The sequence below is a fragment of the Hordeum vulgare genome, chromosome 2H (assembly GCF_904849725.1).
Source record: "Hordeum vulgare subsp. vulgare chromosome 2H, MorexV3_pseudomolecules_assembly, whole genome shotgun sequence".
NCBI classification, from domain to species: Eukaryota; Viridiplantae; Streptophyta; class Magnoliopsida; order Poales; family Poaceae; genus Hordeum; species Hordeum vulgare.
In genome coordinates, this window is record NC_058519.1 from 41487423 (window position 1) to 41509074 (window position 21652).

At 44.2% G+C, this 21652-nt stretch overlaps 2 protein-coding genes across 2 annotated transcripts; both read right to left on the bottom strand.

The window, feature by feature from the left end:
• Nucleotides 1-5341: 5341 nt before the first annotated feature.
• On the bottom strand, nt 5342-6745 carry LOC123424728 (peroxidase 1-like). The gene is made up of 3 exons (XM_045108402.1): nt 6456-6745; nt 6173-6349; nt 5342-6086 (listed from the first exon to the last, which is right to left on the bottom strand). The coding sequence occupies exons 1-3, from the start codon at nt 6660-6662 to the stop codon at nt 5532-5534; spliced, it is 939 nt and encodes a 312-aa protein (XP_044964337.1). The 5' UTR covers nt 6663-6745; the 3' UTR covers nt 5342-5531.
• Nucleotides 6746-9508: 2763 nt separating this feature from the next.
• Nucleotides 9509-17574, bottom strand: LOC123425279. The gene is made up of 9 exons (XM_045108956.1): nt 17274-17574; nt 16984-17175; nt 16681-16846; nt 16197-16581; nt 12236-12487; nt 11702-11777; nt 11041-11256; nt 10736-10912; nt 9509-10328 (listed from the first exon to the last, which is right to left on the bottom strand). The coding sequence occupies exons 1-9, from the start codon at nt 17475-17477 to the stop codon at nt 9765-9767; spliced, it is 2232 nt and encodes a 743-aa protein (XP_044964891.1). The 5' UTR covers nt 17478-17574; the 3' UTR covers nt 9509-9764.
• Nucleotides 17575-21652: the final 4078 nt, after the last annotated feature.

The following is a 21652-nucleotide window of genomic DNA, read 5'->3' on the forward strand; positions in this document are numbered from 1 at the left end:
CGCGGCTTGTTCGGTCGTATGAGATGGGGGTTGGCCGTCAAGGTGAAGTTCGCGGTCAACGCCGACAGGGCTCTCCCCTCGCCATGAAGGTGCTCGGCATGGCCACTACCATCATCAACCATCGCATGCTGCTACAGGTAATCCGCCCCCACACCAAGTTTCGCTCGCACAAATCAAAATCAAACTCCTTCTGCTCCTCATCCCTGTCTCAGCTTTGATCCAAACAATTTAGTACCATTGTTGTTGTTTGTCCGTAGCCTTCAATACAATTTTGTATGATTCATTTTATATTATGTGCGTTTTTTGGACGAGAAAATAAGTTTGGAAGTTTCAGGTGTAATATCCCCTCAGAAGCTGTGTGCAGTAGCTGCCATCAGATTAACAAATTGCTAACAAGGAGCACTTCAAATTTTGTCTGAATAAACGTTCTTCTCTGCTCGATTTGCATCAAGGATTTGCTTCAGGAAAGTCTACATCTTCATTTCAGTGTGGGATGACGTCTCATGCTTATTGACAGATCAAAAAGGAAATATATTAATAATCAAAATTGTAACACACGTCAACAGAAACGAGGTAATACAATCATCTGCCGTTAAGTTACTTATTTAGTTTTCCATTACTACACCAGCATTTTGATGATACTATAGGTTTTAGCTGGACAGAAAAAAATATACACAATCATTACGCGTACCACTGGAGGCGACTGTTCGATAAAATAGTACTAAACCTGTCATCTATATATTGAGTAGTTAGTCATTCATATGTATTTTTAGCAAAGTTGATGCATAAAATGTGCAATTTTAATAAGTTTATATGGTAACCATGCATGTATGTCCATCCCTATAAGACATGTATGGAAAACCTATTAAGCACCATTTTCCCTAAAAGACATGTATGGAAAACCTATTAAGCTCTTAGTAGTTGAAGGATCTCTCTTCTGGGAGCTGCACAAGGACAACTGGTCCTGCAAAAGGATATTCGTTTTTGTTGCTCCTGCTGATTTTAGCTAGCTAACTGATGGAAAGTAGATGTTTTTTTTTTTTGCGAGACGATGGAAAGTAGATGTTGTACGGACAGATAAAAGGGTTGTTTCACCATCCAGCTAACATCTTGCAGAAATATGTGTGATCTCTTATAAATTAATCACACATACCTTTAAGCTTTTGCTAATGAGTGGTAATTTCGCAACGTATATTTTTAGCCACAGCCCCGTACGTTTTTTCTTAAGATTTCTCGGAAAGGTGTATTACTATTACCAAAATCTCTTTGATATTTTGTTAGATTATTACCCAATTGCTATTTATTAATTTGTAATATTAAATTATATGGGCTGGAGGCTTCTTGCTTTTGAATTCAATGCTGGAGGATTTTTGTGCTAATGAATCATCTCACTTTTAGTTCTTTTTTGGAGATATTTTTTTAATTTCAAGATACATGAAGTTGGTAAATATTTTGCTTTGAAAAAATGAAGGAGCCGGCTGAGCCTACTATTATGGAAGCATTTGGAAAATATGTGCAGCAGGGAGCATCTTGCGTTATTGTCAGTCCATGTTTCCATTCGCCTGGACGACACTGGAAGAAAGTACTCCCTCCGTCCGGTAATAAGTGTACTTTAACTTTTGTGTCAGTCAAACTAGTTAAACTTTGACTAACTTTATTGAAAAAGGTGCTGGCATTTATGACATCAAATTAGTATCAATAGATTTATCTTTACATGAAGTTTTTAAATATATCATTTTCATGTTATATATGTTGCTACTATTTTTTATAAAGTTGGACAAATTTTAATTTTTTTGACTAAGTACAAATCTATATGTATACTTATTTGTGGACGGAGAGAGTATGTTGTTAATTTTTTGGAGATTGGTAGTTCTAAAGTGCTTACAATGGAAGATTTTAGCGGTGCCTATGTTCTATTCTATTGCAATTTGGCATTGCTATTGCTCACGATATCCCTTATTTAGCCTCAGAATCCTCTAAAGATTACTCGGGCATGCCCTACATAATCATGGCTTCGCGTGGAGTGCATGGGCTTATGGTGGTATGTGCTACTTAATTTTCCTCGCGATTGTGCCAAATTATTTGTCACACTAAATTATGCAGTCAGTAGATCATATTTACGAGAATTTTATTAAAAGAAAATCAAACTATAGTCCTATGGATGAATGTGAGCATCTACTCCTGTGACGATGTGCTACATTTTTTTCGGGAAAGGGCAGTTCTACTTCTCTGTTGGAAAGGAAGTGTATGTTTTAATTTTTTATTAACAATGGGTTCAGACTCGGTGAATGCTTGTTCTAGAAAGAAGTCAGTGAATAGATATCAACAACAACAGTCTCTTCTTTATACAAGAGGGAAGGACTACACTAGTTGAAAACAAGAATTGTTTGAGTTCTTCTATTAATATGAGAAAGTTGCTTTGCAGGATATTATGAACGATCGCATCAAATACTGCCAGGTGAAGTCAATGAGTGTATGGTATGTGCCAGGACTGGAAAGTGCCTCTCTATACAGGTTAAGTTTGAGATTATTTGTACTATCACGGAAGCTAAGAGGATATGTATCAGTACCAAGCAATTCATGGCGATGGTTGTGAAAGGTACACACACTTTACCTTGATTTACAGTACGTGCTCTGGTTCAGAAGTCATACTTTTGATGTAGAATAATTTACAACTCACCGTTGCAAGAAGATAAATGTTGAGCTCAAAAGACTGCAATTTGTACATATATTTTGCAAGTATAAACTAATGCAGAAGGTATTGCAATAGGAGAGGTAATTGTAATTCTGATACACATTTTCAGCTCAATAACCATATAACACATCTTTTTTGAAGAAAAAGTGTACAAGGACACTGTTGAAAGTGCATATCATGCAACTCAATAATGAGTATGATGACATTCTGAAGCCTATTTTTGAGAATGTCGTGGAGCCTGAGCTTGATTGTTTCGATTATCTCGATGTCTTTCGGGTCAAAGTTAGGCAGCTCTATATAAGAGCGGGCATTTTATTTTTTTGGGAGCAAGCAAGAATCAATATATTATCTCACTATTTTACCTTCTCCTATGGACAGAACAGTAAATGCATATAACAAGCTATTATGGTTTTCATATGAGGTGACAAGCTTGTGGAATATGCAAGAACAATGATAATGATGCCCTTCATCTGGGAATATATTTTTTATTGGTCGAAAGATGATGAATGTTTTCTTCCTTATTTGATGCTTGCATTTTTTGCAACCACCTTGTTGTTTTGAGGTGATCTCAAACTTTTGAGTTGGAAAACCTCAAAGATATACTTAAAAAACATTGCAGGTATCTATACTGGAATGGACCAGCTGATTGAGTAGCGATGGAGATGCAGCGGTGACTTGCAATTGATTGACTCAAGTTAAATAATGTTTTCAAAATTCTCTTTTGTCCATCATAGTTAATTGATTGACTCTTGTTAAATAATGTTTTCAAAATTTGAATGACAATTTATCACTTACTTGAATTGTTGGTATCTGACTGCTACATGTTTTAGGCCCTATTTCTTTAAAAAGTCCTAGGACTTTTTTTAATCCCAACTAAAAAGTCTCTTGTCCCTACCCGTTTCTTTTTAAGGACTAAACACGGACTAAAGGTCATTAAATGACATGCAAAAATACCATGTTACCCCTAGTAATATATTAGAAGTTATTAAATGACATGCTAAAAGTAGTGGCATTGTTGGGAAAAGAGCCAAAAAAGTCCCAAAAAGTCCCACCCATAGGGACTTCTTCCTTTAGTCCCAAATACCCTCTTTTAGTCCCTAAAAGTCCCTCCTGTTTCTTTCACATGGGACTAAAAGGGACTTTTTTTAGTCCCTACACCAAAAAGTCCCTGGAAAGAAACACCCCCTTACGTGCAAGATTACTTTTTTTAGGGAATTTATTTTGAGGGAAGCACATGCAAGATTACTATTGTTATTAAAATATGGCATGTTATTGTGATGATTATTATGATACAAAAACATGAAGAATTTCAAGATTACGTGCGTGCACGTGCATGCTTAGTAGTTCAAATAAACAATTTAAATGGAAGTGGTCCATCGTGGACCATGACTTATGGACGAGGGAGTTATGTCGGGTGTATAGGGAAAGTGGAGTTGCTATTTTTGCGTCTGTTCGTTTGCCATGGGCAAGGTTTTGACAACGGTTACATGCTTAATTGCCATCAAAAGCTAGATATTTTTTTTCTGAGTTAATTACACCCGTGATACAACAACTTGTTTAAAATTAACAGATTCATACACAAATTTGTAAACCCCACAAAACTCATACACAAACTTATTTGTTGTCACAGTTGACTACAAAATAGCCCCGCGTGTGACATATCCACTGCCACGTCGCAAAGGGTCGCATCTGGATTTTTACACAAACTCCCTATCATACACAGAACTCATAACATGTTCAACTAAAATATGAGTACTACACACTCCAGTTTCATCTACAAAAGAATATGTACTACCGCACACAAAATTAAGACAAAATCACTATCGAATTCAGTAAATTTCAATCACAATTCAGTCAAGATTCACAGTTTTCTTCAAAAATCATACTTTTCATATAGGAATACTAAATCCATAGGAGGAGTGTTCGTATGATAGCCACACATTACACTGTCCAATACAATCTACTTCGCCCTACAATCAGGCGTTCTTCACACTGCCCTAAAATCCCAAGCCAAATCTCCACAAGTATCGATGGATGTGTTCATGTGTTGGTCAATCCATATGATCACCAACCCCTCAATCCCTCCCTCAAGAACGTCCCCAATCATCGAAACCGTACGCTAAATCGGATGATCGTCGTTGCCAACAAAACCTAGCAAAAACAGGGGAAAGAACCCGCAACTAAGAGGTGGGGAAAGGAGGAATCGACACATACCATACGCTGGCAGGAACTCGACCGCAGCTCGTATGACCGGCCACATTCCGCTTCCCTCTCCTCCGATGGGTTCAAACCGGCGCACTATCGATTGCCCTGGAGAGATCGAGGAGAGATCGTGGGAGAAGAAAAGACAAGGGTTACGGGAGGGTTAGCGAGGCCGTTTGATGAATTTGTGATAATATGAAGATCCTCTTGAAACTTTTCTATCCGCACACACGAGAGAGGACCACTACGTGCTAATAATCCACCTTTCATGTTTTTATTTGTAATACGGACAGAGCATGACGCGTGCCACATACCGACGTGGCATGCCACATCCGCCAATTCATGTTGTTCTGTAGTCAACTGTTACAACAAATAAGTTTGTGTATGAGTTTTGTGGGGTTTTCAAGTTTGCGTATGAATCTGTTAAATTTGAGCAAGATATTGTATTGCACATGTAATTAACTCTTTTTTTCTTTACCAAACGCCCAACCTTGCTTAGCAAGGCTAGTTTAGTTCTTGCCTTAGATCCAAACATACCCTATATTGGCCACAGGTTCAGCTGGGGCCTTATTCATTCACGTACTTGTCGTGCTTGCGAGCGCTGCCGACTAGTAGGTAGTAGCTCGTCCGTCGATCACGAGTTCACCCTGGAGCAGCTGATCCTGATCTGGCCCTGCGTCCCCGTCTTGGGCGCGATGTTGCCCATCTTGATCATGGCCGTCGTGAAGGCGCTGCTGAACGCCGCCGGGTTGGACGCAAAGTTCCGGACGGTGTTGTCGGTGGTGTCGTTGTTGAACAGCACCTGGTCCGAGTGCAGGAGCCCCTTCTGGGACATGAGGTTGGTGTAGTAGGCGTTGTCGAACGTGTTGGCCGTCGTCGTGTCCAGATTCGCCAGGCTGCCGTCGCCGCCGGACCGGGGGCAGTTGGCCCGGAGAGATGTGGCGAAGGTGGTGTCGATGTTAGCCTCGTTGTAGATCCTGTCCTTGAAGGTCCCGCACTGCGCCTGGCCGATGGTGTGCGCGCCCGAGAGGGCTACCATGTCGACCGTGTCGAGCCCCTTGTTCTTGAAAGCAATCTCAAGTTCTGACCGGCTAGATGTAAAGCCTGGGAGGTCCAGGTTCGCCGCCGCCTCGTTTGCATCTATGGAATCTCTTCTCCCGAGAGGGACTGTCCATGACGGTCCTCCGAGCTGCGAGCGAAGGGTACGAATAAACGGTTAGGGATGGCGTAAGAGATGCCGATCGAGCATGCAATCGATGATGTAGATGATCTTACGGCGACGACGGAGTCACGGGAGGCGACAGTGAGGATGTCGGCGCAGGAGACGGTCTGCTTGCATATACCCTCGAGCTGCGCCTTGATGCTGTCGATGACTTCGAATCCCCTCAGCGACCCGTTGTTCGGAGCCGCGTTTTGTTCCATGCCAGACAGCAGAACAGACGCGTCACAGCCCTGCACATCACATACGATAATAGTGTTTAGCAAGCAAAACCGAAACAAAACATGGTACGTGGCGGCCATCTGGCTATGCATGCATGCATGCATGTGGCCAACTTACTTGAACGAAGCAGTCGTGGAAGTGAAGCCGGAGCAGCGACGCGCCCATCCGAGGGTCACTGCTCACGGCGGCCATGACGCCGCTCTTGATGGTGGCCAGGGCCCTGGGGCAGGACGTGTCGTAGAACGTCGGCGACAACTGCGCCGACGCCACCGTAGCCAGAGCCACGAGCACCACCAGAGAAAGGCAAGAGACAGAGGCGGCCATGGTTAGCTAGCTAGTTAGCTACAAGAGCAAAGCTACGCCTTAGTACAAGCTACCTGCACCTCTTACTGGTGTGGAGTGGTGGTGGCTCAGTGGCTTGTGCAAGAGAGTACTGCATCGCATGCATATTTATAGGCAAAGATTTAGCTCACGTGCACATGCAAATGGCCACTGGTCTCCCACTAGGGATAGAGTTTCCAAAATTAATTTACGTCCCATTAGTCCAACCTTAGTCTCTAGGATCTGGTATGCCGCTAGCGGTCCGCTACGTATCCAAGGCTTAGGCTGCGGCAGCTTCCAACTGCTTGAGTCGAGTCGCTACCGCCAACACCAACGTTGCATTTTCCTTGGAGCGCAACAGGGCCAACTTGAGCAATCTCTCCTGGCATTTATCGCGCAAAAATCGGCAAAACCTGGAGCCACGTGCGTGTTTGGCTTTACGTAGGAATAGTAGTGCGGAGTGAGCGTTGTTCCAAGGCGATTCACCCTCGTTTTGACCGGTGTGCAGCCATGTTGCGCTGCCGTCGCCTTCGGCCAACAGTGCATGGCTTCCCAAACCGCACGCTGGGAATGGTGACTGGTGAGCGGTAGACTGACTAGTCAGGCCGCACAGCTAGCTGTATGCTTTCTTGAGGACAAATTCACTGTTTCGACCCTAACTACAAAAAGAATTCACAGAACGAACTCAACCTGAAAAGATTTCACGGACCCTTTTTAAAAACATCGTAAGCCGTGACGTTGCATGTAAACATTGAAACGCCGTACAATTATGACGTTTCCAGCCTTTATTGGAACACCGGTGTAACGTGGCGTTGTTGCCTCCCTGAAGTTTCTTAAGCGCTAGTGAAGTTCCACGACCACTCCACGCCTAGAACAAATATTTATGACTTCTATAAAATGCGTTCACGTGCACAACAAACTTTTTATAAAATTACCTCAATTTTTTAAATGCAAATTTAAATATTATTTTGAATATACTACGATAGAAACAAACGCGAAAGATGAATGTAGAAAAAGAATTTAAACCGGTCCAAACTGGCTCAACCGTAGATTTTTTTTTAACTTTTTGAGAAATGACGCAATTTATTTCATGTCATTTTTTGGGGATACAAAGGTGGTCCGAAGGACCATTAAGCTACACATGAAGGTTGATATCCAAGGTAGTAGCCATCCTATACTACCAAAAATGACATTCTAATCCGTGTATGTTTCATACACGACAAAGGCCATATTAACCATGGCGAACTGTAAGCCGAGTATTACACATGACGTAGAGCACACGACTAGGATTGGATCAGTTTAGGTGTAATAAACAGTGCTAGTTCTCGGGCATATGACGTATAGGTAAGCCGAGTATAAAGCGAGAGCACGGACGGCTGCATCTAACGGACGTGCCGCCAGTAAGCCGAGTGTTACGGATAAGCCGGGATCTCTACAAGATTTACGGCTTACGTATAGGGCATGTACAACGATGTACAATCAGCTGTCTAGAAAGGGTTACAGCTAGGATTTTAGATGACGTGGAGGAGAGAAATTGAGGAGAGAGACAGAGCCCGTCGGTAGGATTAACGACGGTCTGGAGTGCTTAAAAATTGATCGCTAAGGATAGTTTTCTAGCGTTGTATTAGGTGCGTCTGTAAAAGAAGGCAACTGCCGGAGATGGATGAGATTAACTTCCCAGACTAATTAACATATTTACAATTTTTCGGATGTTACCGATTTAAAAAAAGACAGTCTATTGTATGATATGATTTCACGGCTGTCTATTGATGACGTGCAGGATCGTTGGAGACAACAGCCGTCTAAATTGATGTACATGCCCTAAGCCGTGTGCCAATAGCCGGCATTCTACCACTGACAGGCTGCTTGTGCATCTGCCACGTGTCACTTGTACACCGAGTATGCCACATGATGACACTCGGTTTATAACTAAACTGTCATGTGCACACTCGGGCTTTGTGGTTGTTTAAGCCGAGTGTATATATACGTACATGGCTTTTAGGCGACTATAAGCCAAATGCATTTCTTGTAGTGCTAGCTAAATTGTGCGCTTCACCGGTATTGCTTGCGTGTTGCTCATGAATAAAATCACAATAAACAAACTTATTTATTGGGATCATTTTTTATGTCGTCCCTCTGTTGGGAGCATCATGCCGGGAGATATGGAGTTTCTAGGTTGTGCTCTTCCGGTGTTTGCTGCCACCCAGATCGTTCTTCTCTAGTGCTATGTATGGCCGCCGTATGATGACTTCAAAACGGTGTCTTCCTCGGGTCAAATCGAGTCCTGTCATCCTCTTGCCACCACCTTTAGGCATCAAGGGGGTTGGTGCGTCGACAAGAGAAGCTTGACAGGAGCCGATGTTCTACAGTGGTGACCGATGTTGATTGAGACGCGGGGAGGTTCTCGATTTTGGGTAGGTTTTTTGGTATTGTAGTTGTGTTGTCGTGGCTGGCTTTCCTTAGACTTGCTAAATGCAAAGTTGTGCTAAGTCCATTGTTCGTAGCGAGTGGTAGTCATTTTTTATTTATAATTCTCTTATTCTATAAGGGTATAGTATGTGAAATTATTTTTTGAAGAATTTCTTACATATTTGCTCCAAAATAACAAAAGTGAAAATGGGAAGTTTAAAAAAGAAGAGAAGAACCAAGAGAAACGGAAGAAGTAAAACAGTGGAAAAGAAACAAGAAAACACGCGAGAAGAAACAAAAAAAGAAAAAAGAAAATGTGCCACGCCTATTTGACCGGGAGCGCACAAGGCACGATTGTTCATGTGCTCTAGTTTTGTCTTAACATTGAGAAAAAATAATGATTTTCGTAAAATGATCGAGCACGACCACCTCATGCCAAATTTCACAAAGAGAAGAGCACCTCTTCATTCCATGTACAAGTGTAAGTAGGCTTGATGGTAATTTCCCCTTGCCTTTGCATGGGAAATTGATAATTCGACCGTTACATGTGTAGATGCACGCATGCTTTGCTGGTGCACGTACTTAAATACACGTTTCAAGTGCTGGTAGATACTGATTTGTATTGACCACTGTTCTTGGGCCTTATTCATTGACATGTGATGCTGGAGAGCTGCCGGATTGTAGCTCGTGCGTCAATCACGAGTTCACCTTGGAGCAGCTGAGCCTGATCTGGCCCTGCGTCCCGGTGAGCGGCGCGATGTTTCCCATCTTGATCATGGCCGTCGTGAAGGCGCTGCTGAAGGCCGCCGCGCTGGACGCGAAGTTCCTTACCGTGTTGTCGGTGGTGTCGTTGTTGAAGAGCACCTGGTCCGAGTGCAGGAGCCCCTTTTGGGACAGGAGGTTGGTGTAGTAGGCGTTGTCGAACCCGTTGGGCGTGGTCGTGTCGAGGTTCGCTAGGTTGCCGTCGCCGGAGCCGGTTGTCTGTGGGCAGTTGGCCTTGAGCGACGTCGCGAAGGCGGCGTTGATGTTGGTGTCGCCGCCGTAGATCCGAGTCCGGAAGGTGGAGCAGCGGGCCTTGCCGATGGTGTGCGCGCCAGAGAGCGCGACCATGTCGACCGTGTTGAGGTTCTTCTTGAGGAACGCGGCCTCGAGCTGCGACCGGCTGGAGCCAGGGCCAGGGAGGTCGCTGTTTGCCAGCGCCGCGCTTGCGGTGGTGGAGTCCCGTCTCCCCAGCGGGACAGTCCACGACGGCCCTCCAAGCTGCATGCAGACCAAGCAAGAAATTAAGTTCTACTCCGCTCGTTTCTAAATATAAGTTTTTTAACCTACTCCCTCCGTTTTTAAATATAAGTCTTTGAACAGGTTTCATTAATGGACTACATACGAATGTATGTAGACATACTTTAGAGTATAGATTCACTCATTTTACTTCGTATATAGACTCCTAGTAAAATATCTTAAAAGACTTATATTTAGGAACGGAGGGAGTATTTTACTAAAAGTCTACATACGAAGCAAAATGACGATTGAATCTACACTTTAAAATATATCTATATACATTCGTACGTGGTCCATTAATAAAAACCTTTAGAAAGATTTATAGTTATGAACGGAGGGAGTACGTAGCATCGATCATGTAACTTTGTGTGGTACAAAGATGTTCTTACGGCGACGACGGAGTCCCGGGCGGCGACGGTGAGGATGTCGGCGCAAGAGACGGTCTGCTTGCATATACTCTCCAGCTGGGTTTTGATGCTGTCGATGACGCCGAAGCCCCTCAGCGACCCCAGGTTCGGACCCGCGTTTTGTTCCATGCCAGACAGCAGGACAGATGCATCACAGCCCTGTAGCCAAAGTAACATAACATATACTATTAATCCACGGTGTAAAATTGGTTAATCCGGGCTGTTATTATTCTGATCAAGCAAGTTAGTTAAAGGAAAAAAGAGCCGATATATTATGTGATACTTGCTTGGACAAAGCAGTCGTGGAAGTGAAGCCTGAGCAGGGACGCGCCCATGCGGGGGTCGCTGCTCACGGCGGCCGCCACGCCGCTCTTGATGGTGGCCAGAGCCCTGGGGCACGACGTGTCGTAGAACGTCGACGACAGTTGCCCCGACGCCGCCGTGGCCAGAGCCACGAGCAACACCAGAGAAATGCAAGAGGCAGAACCCATGGCCATGGTTAGCTAGCTACCTAGCTACTAGTCCAGGGCTATGCGTGCTACCTGCACTTTGTTATCTGGCTGTGGGCTGTGGCTTGCAAGATAATGCAGCGCTGCATGCATATTTATAGCCAAAAATGAAGCTCACGTGCGGCTGCCCCGTCTCCCAGTTGCCAGAAAGCATCCAAATTTTACGTCTGATTAGTCTAGCAAGCATCCAAAACAGATGGCCGATTGGTCTATGATGGCTGACGATCGACGTCGACCCGGCATCCACGATCTGTCCATTGCCTTCGTGTGGCCAGCTAGATGTTGGATAGGGGATACGGATGCGGACAAACCCGCCGATTATTTAGAAGGGTCAGACACTTGCATCCAAGTGTGGCAACCTCCAGCTTGAGTGCTTGGATCGCTACGGCCAACACCAGCCCTGCATATTTTTTCCGGCAGTAGGGTATATATCATGTACTCGAACAATTTTCTCTTTGTCTGCTTTGGCCTTATCATGTATCCGTTCGCTGCCCGTGGGAGAGAGAAACACATATCTGCGAATCAATAATGGCGTACAGAATCTCGATAATTAATTAATATATTTTTCATCATCATATATAATGGTTTTTACTTTATACGTAGAGGTCTGGTTGGGAACCTGCTTTGAGGGAATATAAGATTGTTAGGCCATCTCTAGCCGATACCCTAAAAGTTAACAAAGTAAAACCCTTAATGGAATATATATACTTCACTAATTTTTGGCTGTTGTAGCCGATCCCCTAAACTTAACGTAGTAAACTTTAATTTGATGAAATTCAAAGCAATTTAAACCGAAAATTGCATGCATTCAAACATAAACATATATAATTTCGCACAATCGAACATAAAACGTATATTTAAACTAAACTAGTTTTGGTCGAAGGTGACGTCGCGTCAATCCTTCCTCGTCAGGGACGGTGTGCCGCAATCCGGGCATGAGCCAGTGCCGTCGTCGGGCAAGACACTCCTTCACTCATGGACGTCGATCTCCTCGTCCTCGCCACCTTCCGCGTCGCCGCCCTCGCCGCCTTCAACCTTGTGGTCGGAGGAGAGAATGATAACCTCGCCGCCTTTCGCGTCGGCAAAGATCATCCGCTCCGCCTCCACGAGCTCTGGGTGCTGTCGGCGGAGCTCTTGCATGTAGGCCTCGTTGGCGGCCTCGGTGTCGAGGTGCTCCCTCGCCTCGCGGTCGTCCGACGCCATAGCCGAGCTCTCCAGCCCCCGGCTCCGGCGAGACAAGGTCGATCAAACGTGTGTCGAAGGGGAACTTGAGTCGAGCCGCCGCGCCGTGGTAGCGGACCTACCGGCGGTCATAATCCATGACCGCGAGTTCGGTCGTCTGGAAGCTACCGAGCCTCCGGCGGGTGAGGGTCTCCCGATCCGTCATCTCGACGACCAACGTCCCCCACCGCCGCTATCGGACGCCGAGATAGGACCTCGGCGGGGGCTGGGCCTGAGGGAGGACTGGGAAGTCCTTGAACCGGCGTAGGGGCGTGGCGGCGAGCGAATCGAGCGACCGACGAGGTGGCTCGATGAAGAGCCCTGCGTAGGATGACCCGCGTGCGTGCCGGTGCGAATCCGCGCTGCGGATAGGCGGCTACCATGTACAACCACCAGAGAGGTAGGGAAGGACAGGGGGCATGCTAATGGCAGTGTGGGGAGGGGAGGAGGCGGGGAAAAAAGGGGCCAGATTTACTCGATTGGGTAGGGATGTAATAAATATACTCCAAATTTTAGGGATGGAATATTTTTTTTACTCCATTAAGCCGTATAGGGGATCGGCTAGGTCAAACTTAATGGAGTAAAGTAAGTTGATATAGGGGGTCAGTCCTGGAATAGGCTTGCGCCCGCCTTCAAGTAAGTTGATATAGTGGTTCAGTTAGAAATGCTCTTTTTTTAGAAAAGGAGGCTAGGCCCCGGCCTCTGCATCGAGTGCTTAGAAATGCTCTTAGATTTATTTATTTGTAAATGGAATTAATCTGCTTTTTTGTCAAGCAATGGAAAGAAAACTGTATGTGATCCAAACCCGGGGTCAGCAAACGAGTGTTATGCTCAATCGTCATAGTCCCTCTACACAAGCGTTTCGTCCTACCACCAGCTTAACCGAAGAGCAATACATGTTTTATAAGAGGTTTGGAATCATAACCCCAAAAGAAGATCCCTAACAGGAGGGGATACCCTCACCTTTAAATTCATGATGTGCTATCTCCCACAACTGACTTGGGAGTAATCCCAAAACAAAATCCATTTCGCACCGTAAATGGCCTATCATGTACCCAATGTACACACAAACATACGGCCACACGCACGATCCATATATCAGCTCATCAACAATTATATGGAACGTTCCTCCTTTTCAAAAAAAAAACAATTATATGGAGCGAACTCCATGGATGCTATTGCAGATGACGATACAACTTGGAGCTACGCATAGATGCATAGACGAACCGTTCGGCCTAACCAATCGTAGAGAGTTTGCTTCTGTGCAAGGCAATTCAGTCTCTGGCAGAGGTCCATCATACGCGGATGAACTTCTGCCTTTTGATTCTAACCCTATTCATATCGAATAAAACTCTTTTACCCTTGCAAAAAAAGGCAATTCATCCTCGCTTTGGCTGCAGCGCCGTCATCTTGCGCACAGGTCGCGTTCGATGAAAGTGACACGACTCGGTTCAACAGATTTTATTTTTGTTTTCAGAATTTTTTTATTCAGCAGATCAGGCAGTTACTATACTGCAGTCCCGCAGCACTCTCTCGAAAGCAGGCCCGCAACGAACAACTTGGGCTAAATCATCCTCTAGCCTCACGGCATTCGGCTTCTTTCTGAAATCATCACTCCCGCCTTCCCCAGGTTGCGACAAGTGACTAATTGCGTGCCATTTATCGTAGTCTGTGAGTTTTTTTCCCGTATATTTCTATTTTTCAAATCTTTTATCTTTTAAACCTTGCGTCCACATCTAGAATCATTTTCATCATTGGGTTTTTCTCGCGTCAAGATCTTTAAAACTAGATCTCATGTTGATATGTTTTAACATTTTTTTTCAAAAAAAAGGGACAAAAACGCGTTTTTCGTGTTCTTTTTCCTTTTCGAGAGGCACGACCCGTGCGAAAAAGAACGCGTTTTGCCCTTTCCAAGAGCCACGGGCATGCCTCTCATGAAGGTAAAATTGTAACTCTCGCGAAAGCAAAACCGTGTCTCTCAGAAAAAAAAACATGAGTTTTTTCCTTTCCGAGTGGCACGGCCGTGTCTATCGTGGAAGCAAAATCGTGCCTCTCGCAAAAAACAGAAAATGTGTTTTTTTTCATTTCTGAGAGACACGGCCGTGCCTCTCGCGAAGACAAAATCATTCTTTTTAATGTTGTTATTATAGCCTAGACTTGCGGGAACTCACTATGTCTGGTCGGCAGTACACGTCGGCCAATAACAGAGCAGTTCCAACTTTTAAAAAGCTTGACCGGGTTCTAGTTACCACCGACTGGGAATATAAATATCCCCTAGCATAGGTTCGTGTACTAGAAAGAATTGAGGCCTTATCGGATCACGCTCCTTTGTTAACCGATTTCGGCCAGGCAGCTCCAAGTGTCAACCGCCATCAGTTTAAATTTGAACTGGGATGGCTCACTAGAGAGGGATTTCGTGAACTGGTTAAAAAGTGTGGGCACATAAACCTCGTGGTAATACATCAATTCAACGATGGAATAATCGCATTCGCGCTCTGCGTCGTTTCCTTCGTGGATGGGCTATGCACACTGCTGGCATCTACAAGAAAGAGAAGTTCTCTGAGGAGGAAATTCGAACCGCGGTGTTTCATATGGAATATAACAAAGCTCCGGGACCGGATGGTTTTCCAGCGGAGTTTTACCAATTTTTTGGGATATGATCAAGGCGGACCTGTTTTAGCTGTTTAATGAACTGCATGCCGAGGAACTTGACATCTCTCGTTTAAACTTTGGGGAAATTAATTATCCTACTACCTAAGACTAAGGAAGCTAGTCGGATTTAACAATATAGACCGATTTTCCTACTAAATGTGAGTTTTAAAATCTTTATGAAGGTCGCGACTAATCGGCTGAATGGGATGGCCGACCATGTTGTCAAACCCACTCAGACAGCGTTCATGCAAGGTCACAATATACTAGATGAAGTTCTGATACTGCATGAAACTACACACGAGCTTCACCGTAAAAAAGTTGAATGGATCGTTTTTAAAATACTTCGGAAATGACTATGATAAAGTTAAATGGCCCTTCCTGTTGCAAACATTACGCATCAAGGGTTTTCATATAAATAGTGTCGATCGGTAGATAGTTTTGTGTCTGGAGGTAGTGTGGCCATCAAGGTTAATGATGATGGGGCAACTACTTTCAGACCAAGAAGGGGCTCCCCCAAGGGGCATCCCCTATTTTGTTTAACATCGTGGCTGATATGCTAGCTATCCTCGTTGAGAGGGTTAAGTTGGCCGGTCAAGTGGTGTCATCCCTCATCTCATAAACGTGTGCGCGACGGCGACGGCGCCGTCTTCACTCCAAGGTACGGTCAACAATAAGGTTCGGCGCTGGTCGTGTCTGACGCCGTGTGCATTGATGTATGCGAAGAAGCTGATTCTCCGGAGTGCCAGAGGACCTCTCCGAGGGAGATAAGGGGAGAGTAGGGCAGGACAAACTGAAATAAGTGAACACATGAGATAGGTAATAACAATGTCGTCCGTTGCAACGATATTTGTGCTAGTTGAGGTAAATGGAAGCAATCCTCTTGTGCTTTTGCTCGAGAGTTGATTACACATACATGTAGACGCATGCACGCATGCACGCATACACGCATACAATTATCAACCACCTCACATACACACGCTACGGACTCCTAGGTGCTATTACTGGCCACCGCTGCCTTATTTAGTTCATGCGCTGCTGCAGAGTGTCGGTGCGTAGATTACGAGTTAACCTTGGAGCAGACGAGCCTGATCTGCCCCTGCGTCCCCGTCTTCGGCGCGATGTTCCCCATCTTCACCATGGCCGTCGCGAAGGCGCTGCTGAACGTCGCCGCGCTGGAAGCGAAGCTCAGGACTGTGTTGTCGGCGCCGCCGCCGTTGAATAGCGCCTGATCCGAGTGTAGGAGCCCCTTCTGGGAAATCAGGTTGCTGTAGTAGGCGTTGTCAAACGCGTTGGCCGTCGTCGTGTCCAGCGGCGCTAGGCTGCTGTCGCCGCCGGACTGGGGGCAGTTGGCCTTGAGCGCCGTTGCGAAGGCCGTGTTGATGTTGGCCTCGTTATAGATCCTGTTCCTGAAGAACCGGCACTGCGATTGTCCGATCGTGTGGGCGCCTGCGTCGCCGTACTGTCAGAATTGACGTCTCTCTATATGTCGAGCCGTTGTACAGTAGTAAAGTTTGAGTTGAGAGAAATCATGTCGATGGTGTGTACCTGAGAGCGCAACCATGTCTGTGAGGGTGAGCTGCTTGTTTGCGAAGGAGGTCGTGAGGTTCTGGAGGTCGAAGGTAGGAGGTGGAAGGTCATTCTCTGCATTGGTCTTGCTTGCGGTGGTGGAGTCCCTCCTCCCGAGAAGAACAGGCCATGACGGCCCTCCCAGCTGCAGGGCATGCACAGAATTTTAGTTTCAAACCGTACGTATACATACATATCAGCATGTGCCACATCGACGATGTACAGAATCACATGCATGCACCGGAGCAGAGTAAACTGTCGAGCACTCGAGCTCGAGCTTACCGCAACGACGGAGTCGCGGGCGGCGACGGCGAGGATGTCGGCGCAGGAGACGGTCTGCGCGCACACGGCCTCCACCTGCGCCTTGATGCTGTCGATGACGTTCATGCCTCGAATGGAACCGGCGTTGGGAGCAGCCCCCTGCTCGCCGACGAAGCTCCCCGTGTCCGCCAACAGAACGGACCCGTCACATCCCTGGAAAAAGCTACAGAAATGCTAATCATTTGTCTGTGCTGATTAACGTCCTTGCATATATATAATAGTACAACTGACTAAGGTTATGTGAGACTTGCATCCACAAAGCAGTCGTGGAAGTGCAGCCGGACCAGGGACGCCCCCATGCGGGGCTCGCTGTTTACGGCGGCCTGGACCGCGGTCTGGATGATGAACAGCGCGCTCGGGCACGACGCGAGGTAGAACGTCGGCGACAGCTGCGCCCACGCCGCGGAGGCCATTGCCACGAGCACCAGTAAGCTAAGGCAAGAAGCAGAAGCCATTGCTAATATCTAGCCACTATTTGTTTCTTTTTTTGAGTGAAAATCTAGCCACTATGTTAATTGGTGCTTCCCGCCTCACCTTTTTCGTGTTGGCCGTGGCTTGCAAGAGAACCATACCAGCATTGCACATATATATAGCCACAAGAGGTTTTGGAGCCACTGTACGTACCCTGGCTTAAAACCTCCAAAATTCGTGCCTAACATCTCTATGGGAATCATTATCGTCGGAAAAGGTTACCCCACAAAGATTAGCATGGACATAAACATCTAGTATTCCGCATGTGCTTAACATGGATTCGTGGAGCGTTCTCACATTGATCGGATTACCAGTTTGGTACAGCGTATTCGACATAAAATTATACGGCCAACACCAACTCTGCATTATTCGGGCAAAGAATTTAGCTGCATTATTCGCTCAGTGTATACATGATTGCATATGGCAGTTCGATATGGCCTTATCATATTGCTTAGGCGAAAACATGCACACTAATGGCATATCTTATCTACAGGATAGTTATACCACATGTGGTTTGTTTCTGAACAACGTGGCAGTTTGATCTATGGGTCAGGAGTATCACCTAATCCGCAAAAGTAGTATGTGTCGTTATCTTCCTCTTCTAAGTGGTTTTATGCCAGCCTGGGCATTTGGGTACCCTAACCCGTTATCCGAAACCGAACCGAACCGAACCGAATTACCCGAATTGTCGGGTAATTCGGGTATCGGTTAGGGTTTGGTTCTCTTTTTTTCGCTATTCAGTTTTCGGGTTAGGATTCGGGTTGCAGTCTGAAAAAACCCTGAAATAACCATATTACCCGAATTATTCATACTAGTCAAATTATTCGTGCTATTATTACACTGACATGTTACCCATATACTAACTAAAATAGCCAGACCATCCAAAAAACCCACACTACCTAATTTATTCATACCAAAATTTGATAAGTGCTCCGAATATTTTGGGTATTTTAGGTACCCGAATTACCCGAACGTAAATTTTGGGTAATTAGGGTTCGGGTACTTTTTTGTAATAAAAAATTTTGGTTCCTATTTTTGAGTATCCGAATTATCCATAACCTGAACTATCCGAACCGAAATAACCAAAATACCCGAACGCCTAGGCTGAGTTTTATGAGGGATTTTGAGAGGTTTTCAAGGGTTAGGGTTGAGCTTAACTAGCTTGAAAAAATAAAATAAAAAACTTGTGCGGATCACCGTTTTATGTGACTAAGTTGCTAGGAAAAGTAGTAAACTTGTACTACCGAAAATTTCATGAAGAAACCTTCAAATAACATTGCTAATAAGAACGAGGCTATAGGGTTTGCAAGAGAAGAGAGCTTGGGTTTAGTGCGAAGCATGCCATTAGTAAAAATAGAAACTTGGACTATATGGATATTTTCATGAAAAACTCCTATATACACATACTAGATGTCAAGTTTCAATTTTTATCTCATTTAGAGAAGGTAAAAAAATCTTGCTTAGAATTCAGAGCTCGTTTGGAGCACATTTTTCATGTCGAGAGTTTCACATAATAAAAGTGCTTTGATTAATCACCTAAACTCCATGCATAATAGTTCAAAAATCATTGTAACACTAATACCACATACCAAACAACTTCAAATTTGAATTTCGGCTCAAATTTGAATAGTATTACACAAAGACATATCAAAGTAAAAATACCATATTACACAAATTCATGCAATGTTTATATTTTACAACACAACATCGATACACAAATTTGAAAAAAAATCACTTCAGCTTCTTCTTACCACTCGATTTCTTTTTCTTCTTTTTACCAATGTTGGTTTTCAATTCTACGACACCCAGTTCACTCAAGCTCTTGGTTTTCTTCACTGGATTGGCTGGGCTTCATTTTGCAACACAATAGCTACAATATCATCATTTGGCAACACAAGTTCCAATATAGGCTTAGTTTGCACAAAATAAGTTGGAATATCTTCAGGGGTACTCGTGTCTTTAGTTGGCACCATAACATATAAATCTTGCTCATTTGGCAGCACCACATCCATGTCTGGTTCATTTTGCTTCAAAACATCCAAATTTGGCTCGTCTTGCACCACAACATCCAAGTATGGTCTAATATGCGTTGTTTCACCAAAACTTCTCTTTTTTCTACATCCATTGACTCTTGCCTTTTTCTTTGGCCATCAATCTTCAACAACAAGGTACCGACCTCCATGCTTCCTCCTAAAAAATAAAGTAGGTCAATTGGTTAGTAATTAAATAATGTATCCAAATAGTAAACATCACAAACACGAGCCCACATACTTACGATTTTCAGGAGTGTAACAACATATGCGAGATCCAACTCGTTGTCCAACTTCCTGGCACAACTTGTATCTATTTTTGTTACCTTGTTGGGACATTTTTGGCTTTGCATCTTATTTCCTTACCCCTTTTTACTACTCCCACCTTTCTCAAACCATGTCTTGAATCTACTACCTTTTGGCCTGCTGGCCTTTCTTTTTGTTAGGGGAGGGCAGAGGGAAAATTCAATTTCCACTTCAATCCACTGATGTTGATCTTTAAGTGGTGGAATTAGAGTTTCATATGCATCGTTGAACCTTACCATTGAGTAATATTCGTGCAAATATGGGTGCATGGTTATCTTCGATTGTGAGGCCAAGAAAAGTATGGCATGATTGCATGGTTTTCCAGTGTGTTTCCACTTCAAACAAGTGCAATCACGCATATCAGTGTTAACAACATGCCTTCATCTAGTCTTGGTATCTCTAACTTCAGTAGCCGAGACAGAAGATTTTTGAACAAATAAATGTGTAAGATTTTTGCTCCTGTTGACCACCTGTTGTACCACTACAGGAAGCTTATCCCCTTGCAAACAAGCACGGATCCTTCTAGTCAATTACCAAAAGCGCTTGATCATGATCCTGATTTGGTGCACCATGTCATGCACATGCAAGTTTTCTACCTCCTTCACCTTGTTGCTAGAACTTTTTACCAAATTGTTGTTGATATGATCATACTTGATGGAAAATTTAAATCCTGGCCTATACCATAATAGAGAATGGTAGGTGTTCACACATGGACCAAATTCATGGCATGTTGTAATTATCTTACCAAGATGATATGAATGTATTTGTTTAGTGTAAGATATTGTTGTTGGCCACATGCGACCAAATTCTTCCCCTCTATTTTTTCATCAAATTCATACACATATGGCCGAAGCACTCCTCTAGTCACAATGGAGGAAACCATTCTTGACTGCATCTTCTAGCCCTTTACATGCATCTATGTGGACTTGCAAAGGTGATATTGGCCCTATGCATCTTTTCAACTGCAGCATGAACCATGTCCATGAGACCTCTTACTCTGACTGAAACAAGCCAATAGCAACATGGAACATCTAGTTTTGACCATCTAAAGCATTGAAAGCTGCCAATTGATCATTCCACTTGCGAGTCAAAAACGATGAGTCTATGCTCAAATATAGACGGCACCCTGCCTTGAAGCCATCGATGCAAGGTTGTAAAGCCATAAAAAAACTTATAGAAAAGGACTTTCCGTCCTCTGTTACCTTAGTATCTATCTCCACAACACTTCCAGGTGACCTCTTCTCCACCTTTGCTTTGAAGTTACAAAGCATCCTTAAAGTATTTGTCCAATCACCATACAATTGTTTCATTGCCATTTGTTTTGCCTACCACATTGTGTTATACTTCACCTTAATGGTGTACTGCTTTTCCAAGTCTACTTTAAGTTTCTTTGAAGTAGTGTTTGGTTTATTGACTAAAATTGGAGTGATCTTTTCTCTAATCCAAAGTTGTGATGTCATGGTTGATACTCTTTGTGAACTTGTAATACAAGTATGTTGATGTGGGATTTGATTGACCTTGATGGTACTTGCATCAGGTTGGCGTCTTGCAAATATGTACCACTTGCAAGGCTTGACACTTCCATCAAAACCTTTGCATCTTGCATAAAACTTCTTTGTGTCAGTCCACTTAGTCTTGGCATAAAATTCAAGGTTGACTGCATAAGTCTTGGAACACATACAAAACTCATCCATGTTTTGGAAAAACATGCCTACTGCAATAACATGGGTTTCCTTATCATAGACATTTACCAACTCGTCATCATGTGCATCATTTACATCATTTGTAGAATATTCCATCAGTTGTCCATCCACATCTTCAGA

Bases quoted from the DNA above. Each gene is read 5' to 3' on its own strand.
- LOC123424728 (XM_045108402.1), bottom strand. From the start codon at position 6,662: ATGGCCGCCTCTGTCTCTTGCCTTTCTCTGGTGGTGCTCGTGGCTCTG. The intron at 6,350-6,455 runs GTAAGTTGGCCA...TGTGATGTGCAG, and splicing joins TCCACGACTGCTTCGTTCAA to GGCTGTGACGCGTCTGTTCT. The intron at 6,087-6,172 runs GTAAGATCATCT...CTTCGCTCGCAG, and splicing joins CCCGTGACTCCGTCGTCGCC to CTCGGAGGACCGTCATGGAC.
- LOC123425279 (XM_045108956.1), bottom strand. From the start codon at position 17,477: ATGGCTTCTGCTTCTTGCCTTAGCTTACTGGTGCTCGTGGCAATGGCC. The intron at 17,176-17,273 runs GCAAGTCTCACA...AGCTTTTTCCAG, and splicing joins TCCACGACTGCTTTGTGGAT to GGATGTGACGGGTCCGTTCT. The intron at 10,329-10,735 runs GTAAGAACATCT...GTCTGCATGCAG, and splicing joins CCCGGGACTCCGTCGTCGCC to CTTGGAGGGCCGTCGTGGAC.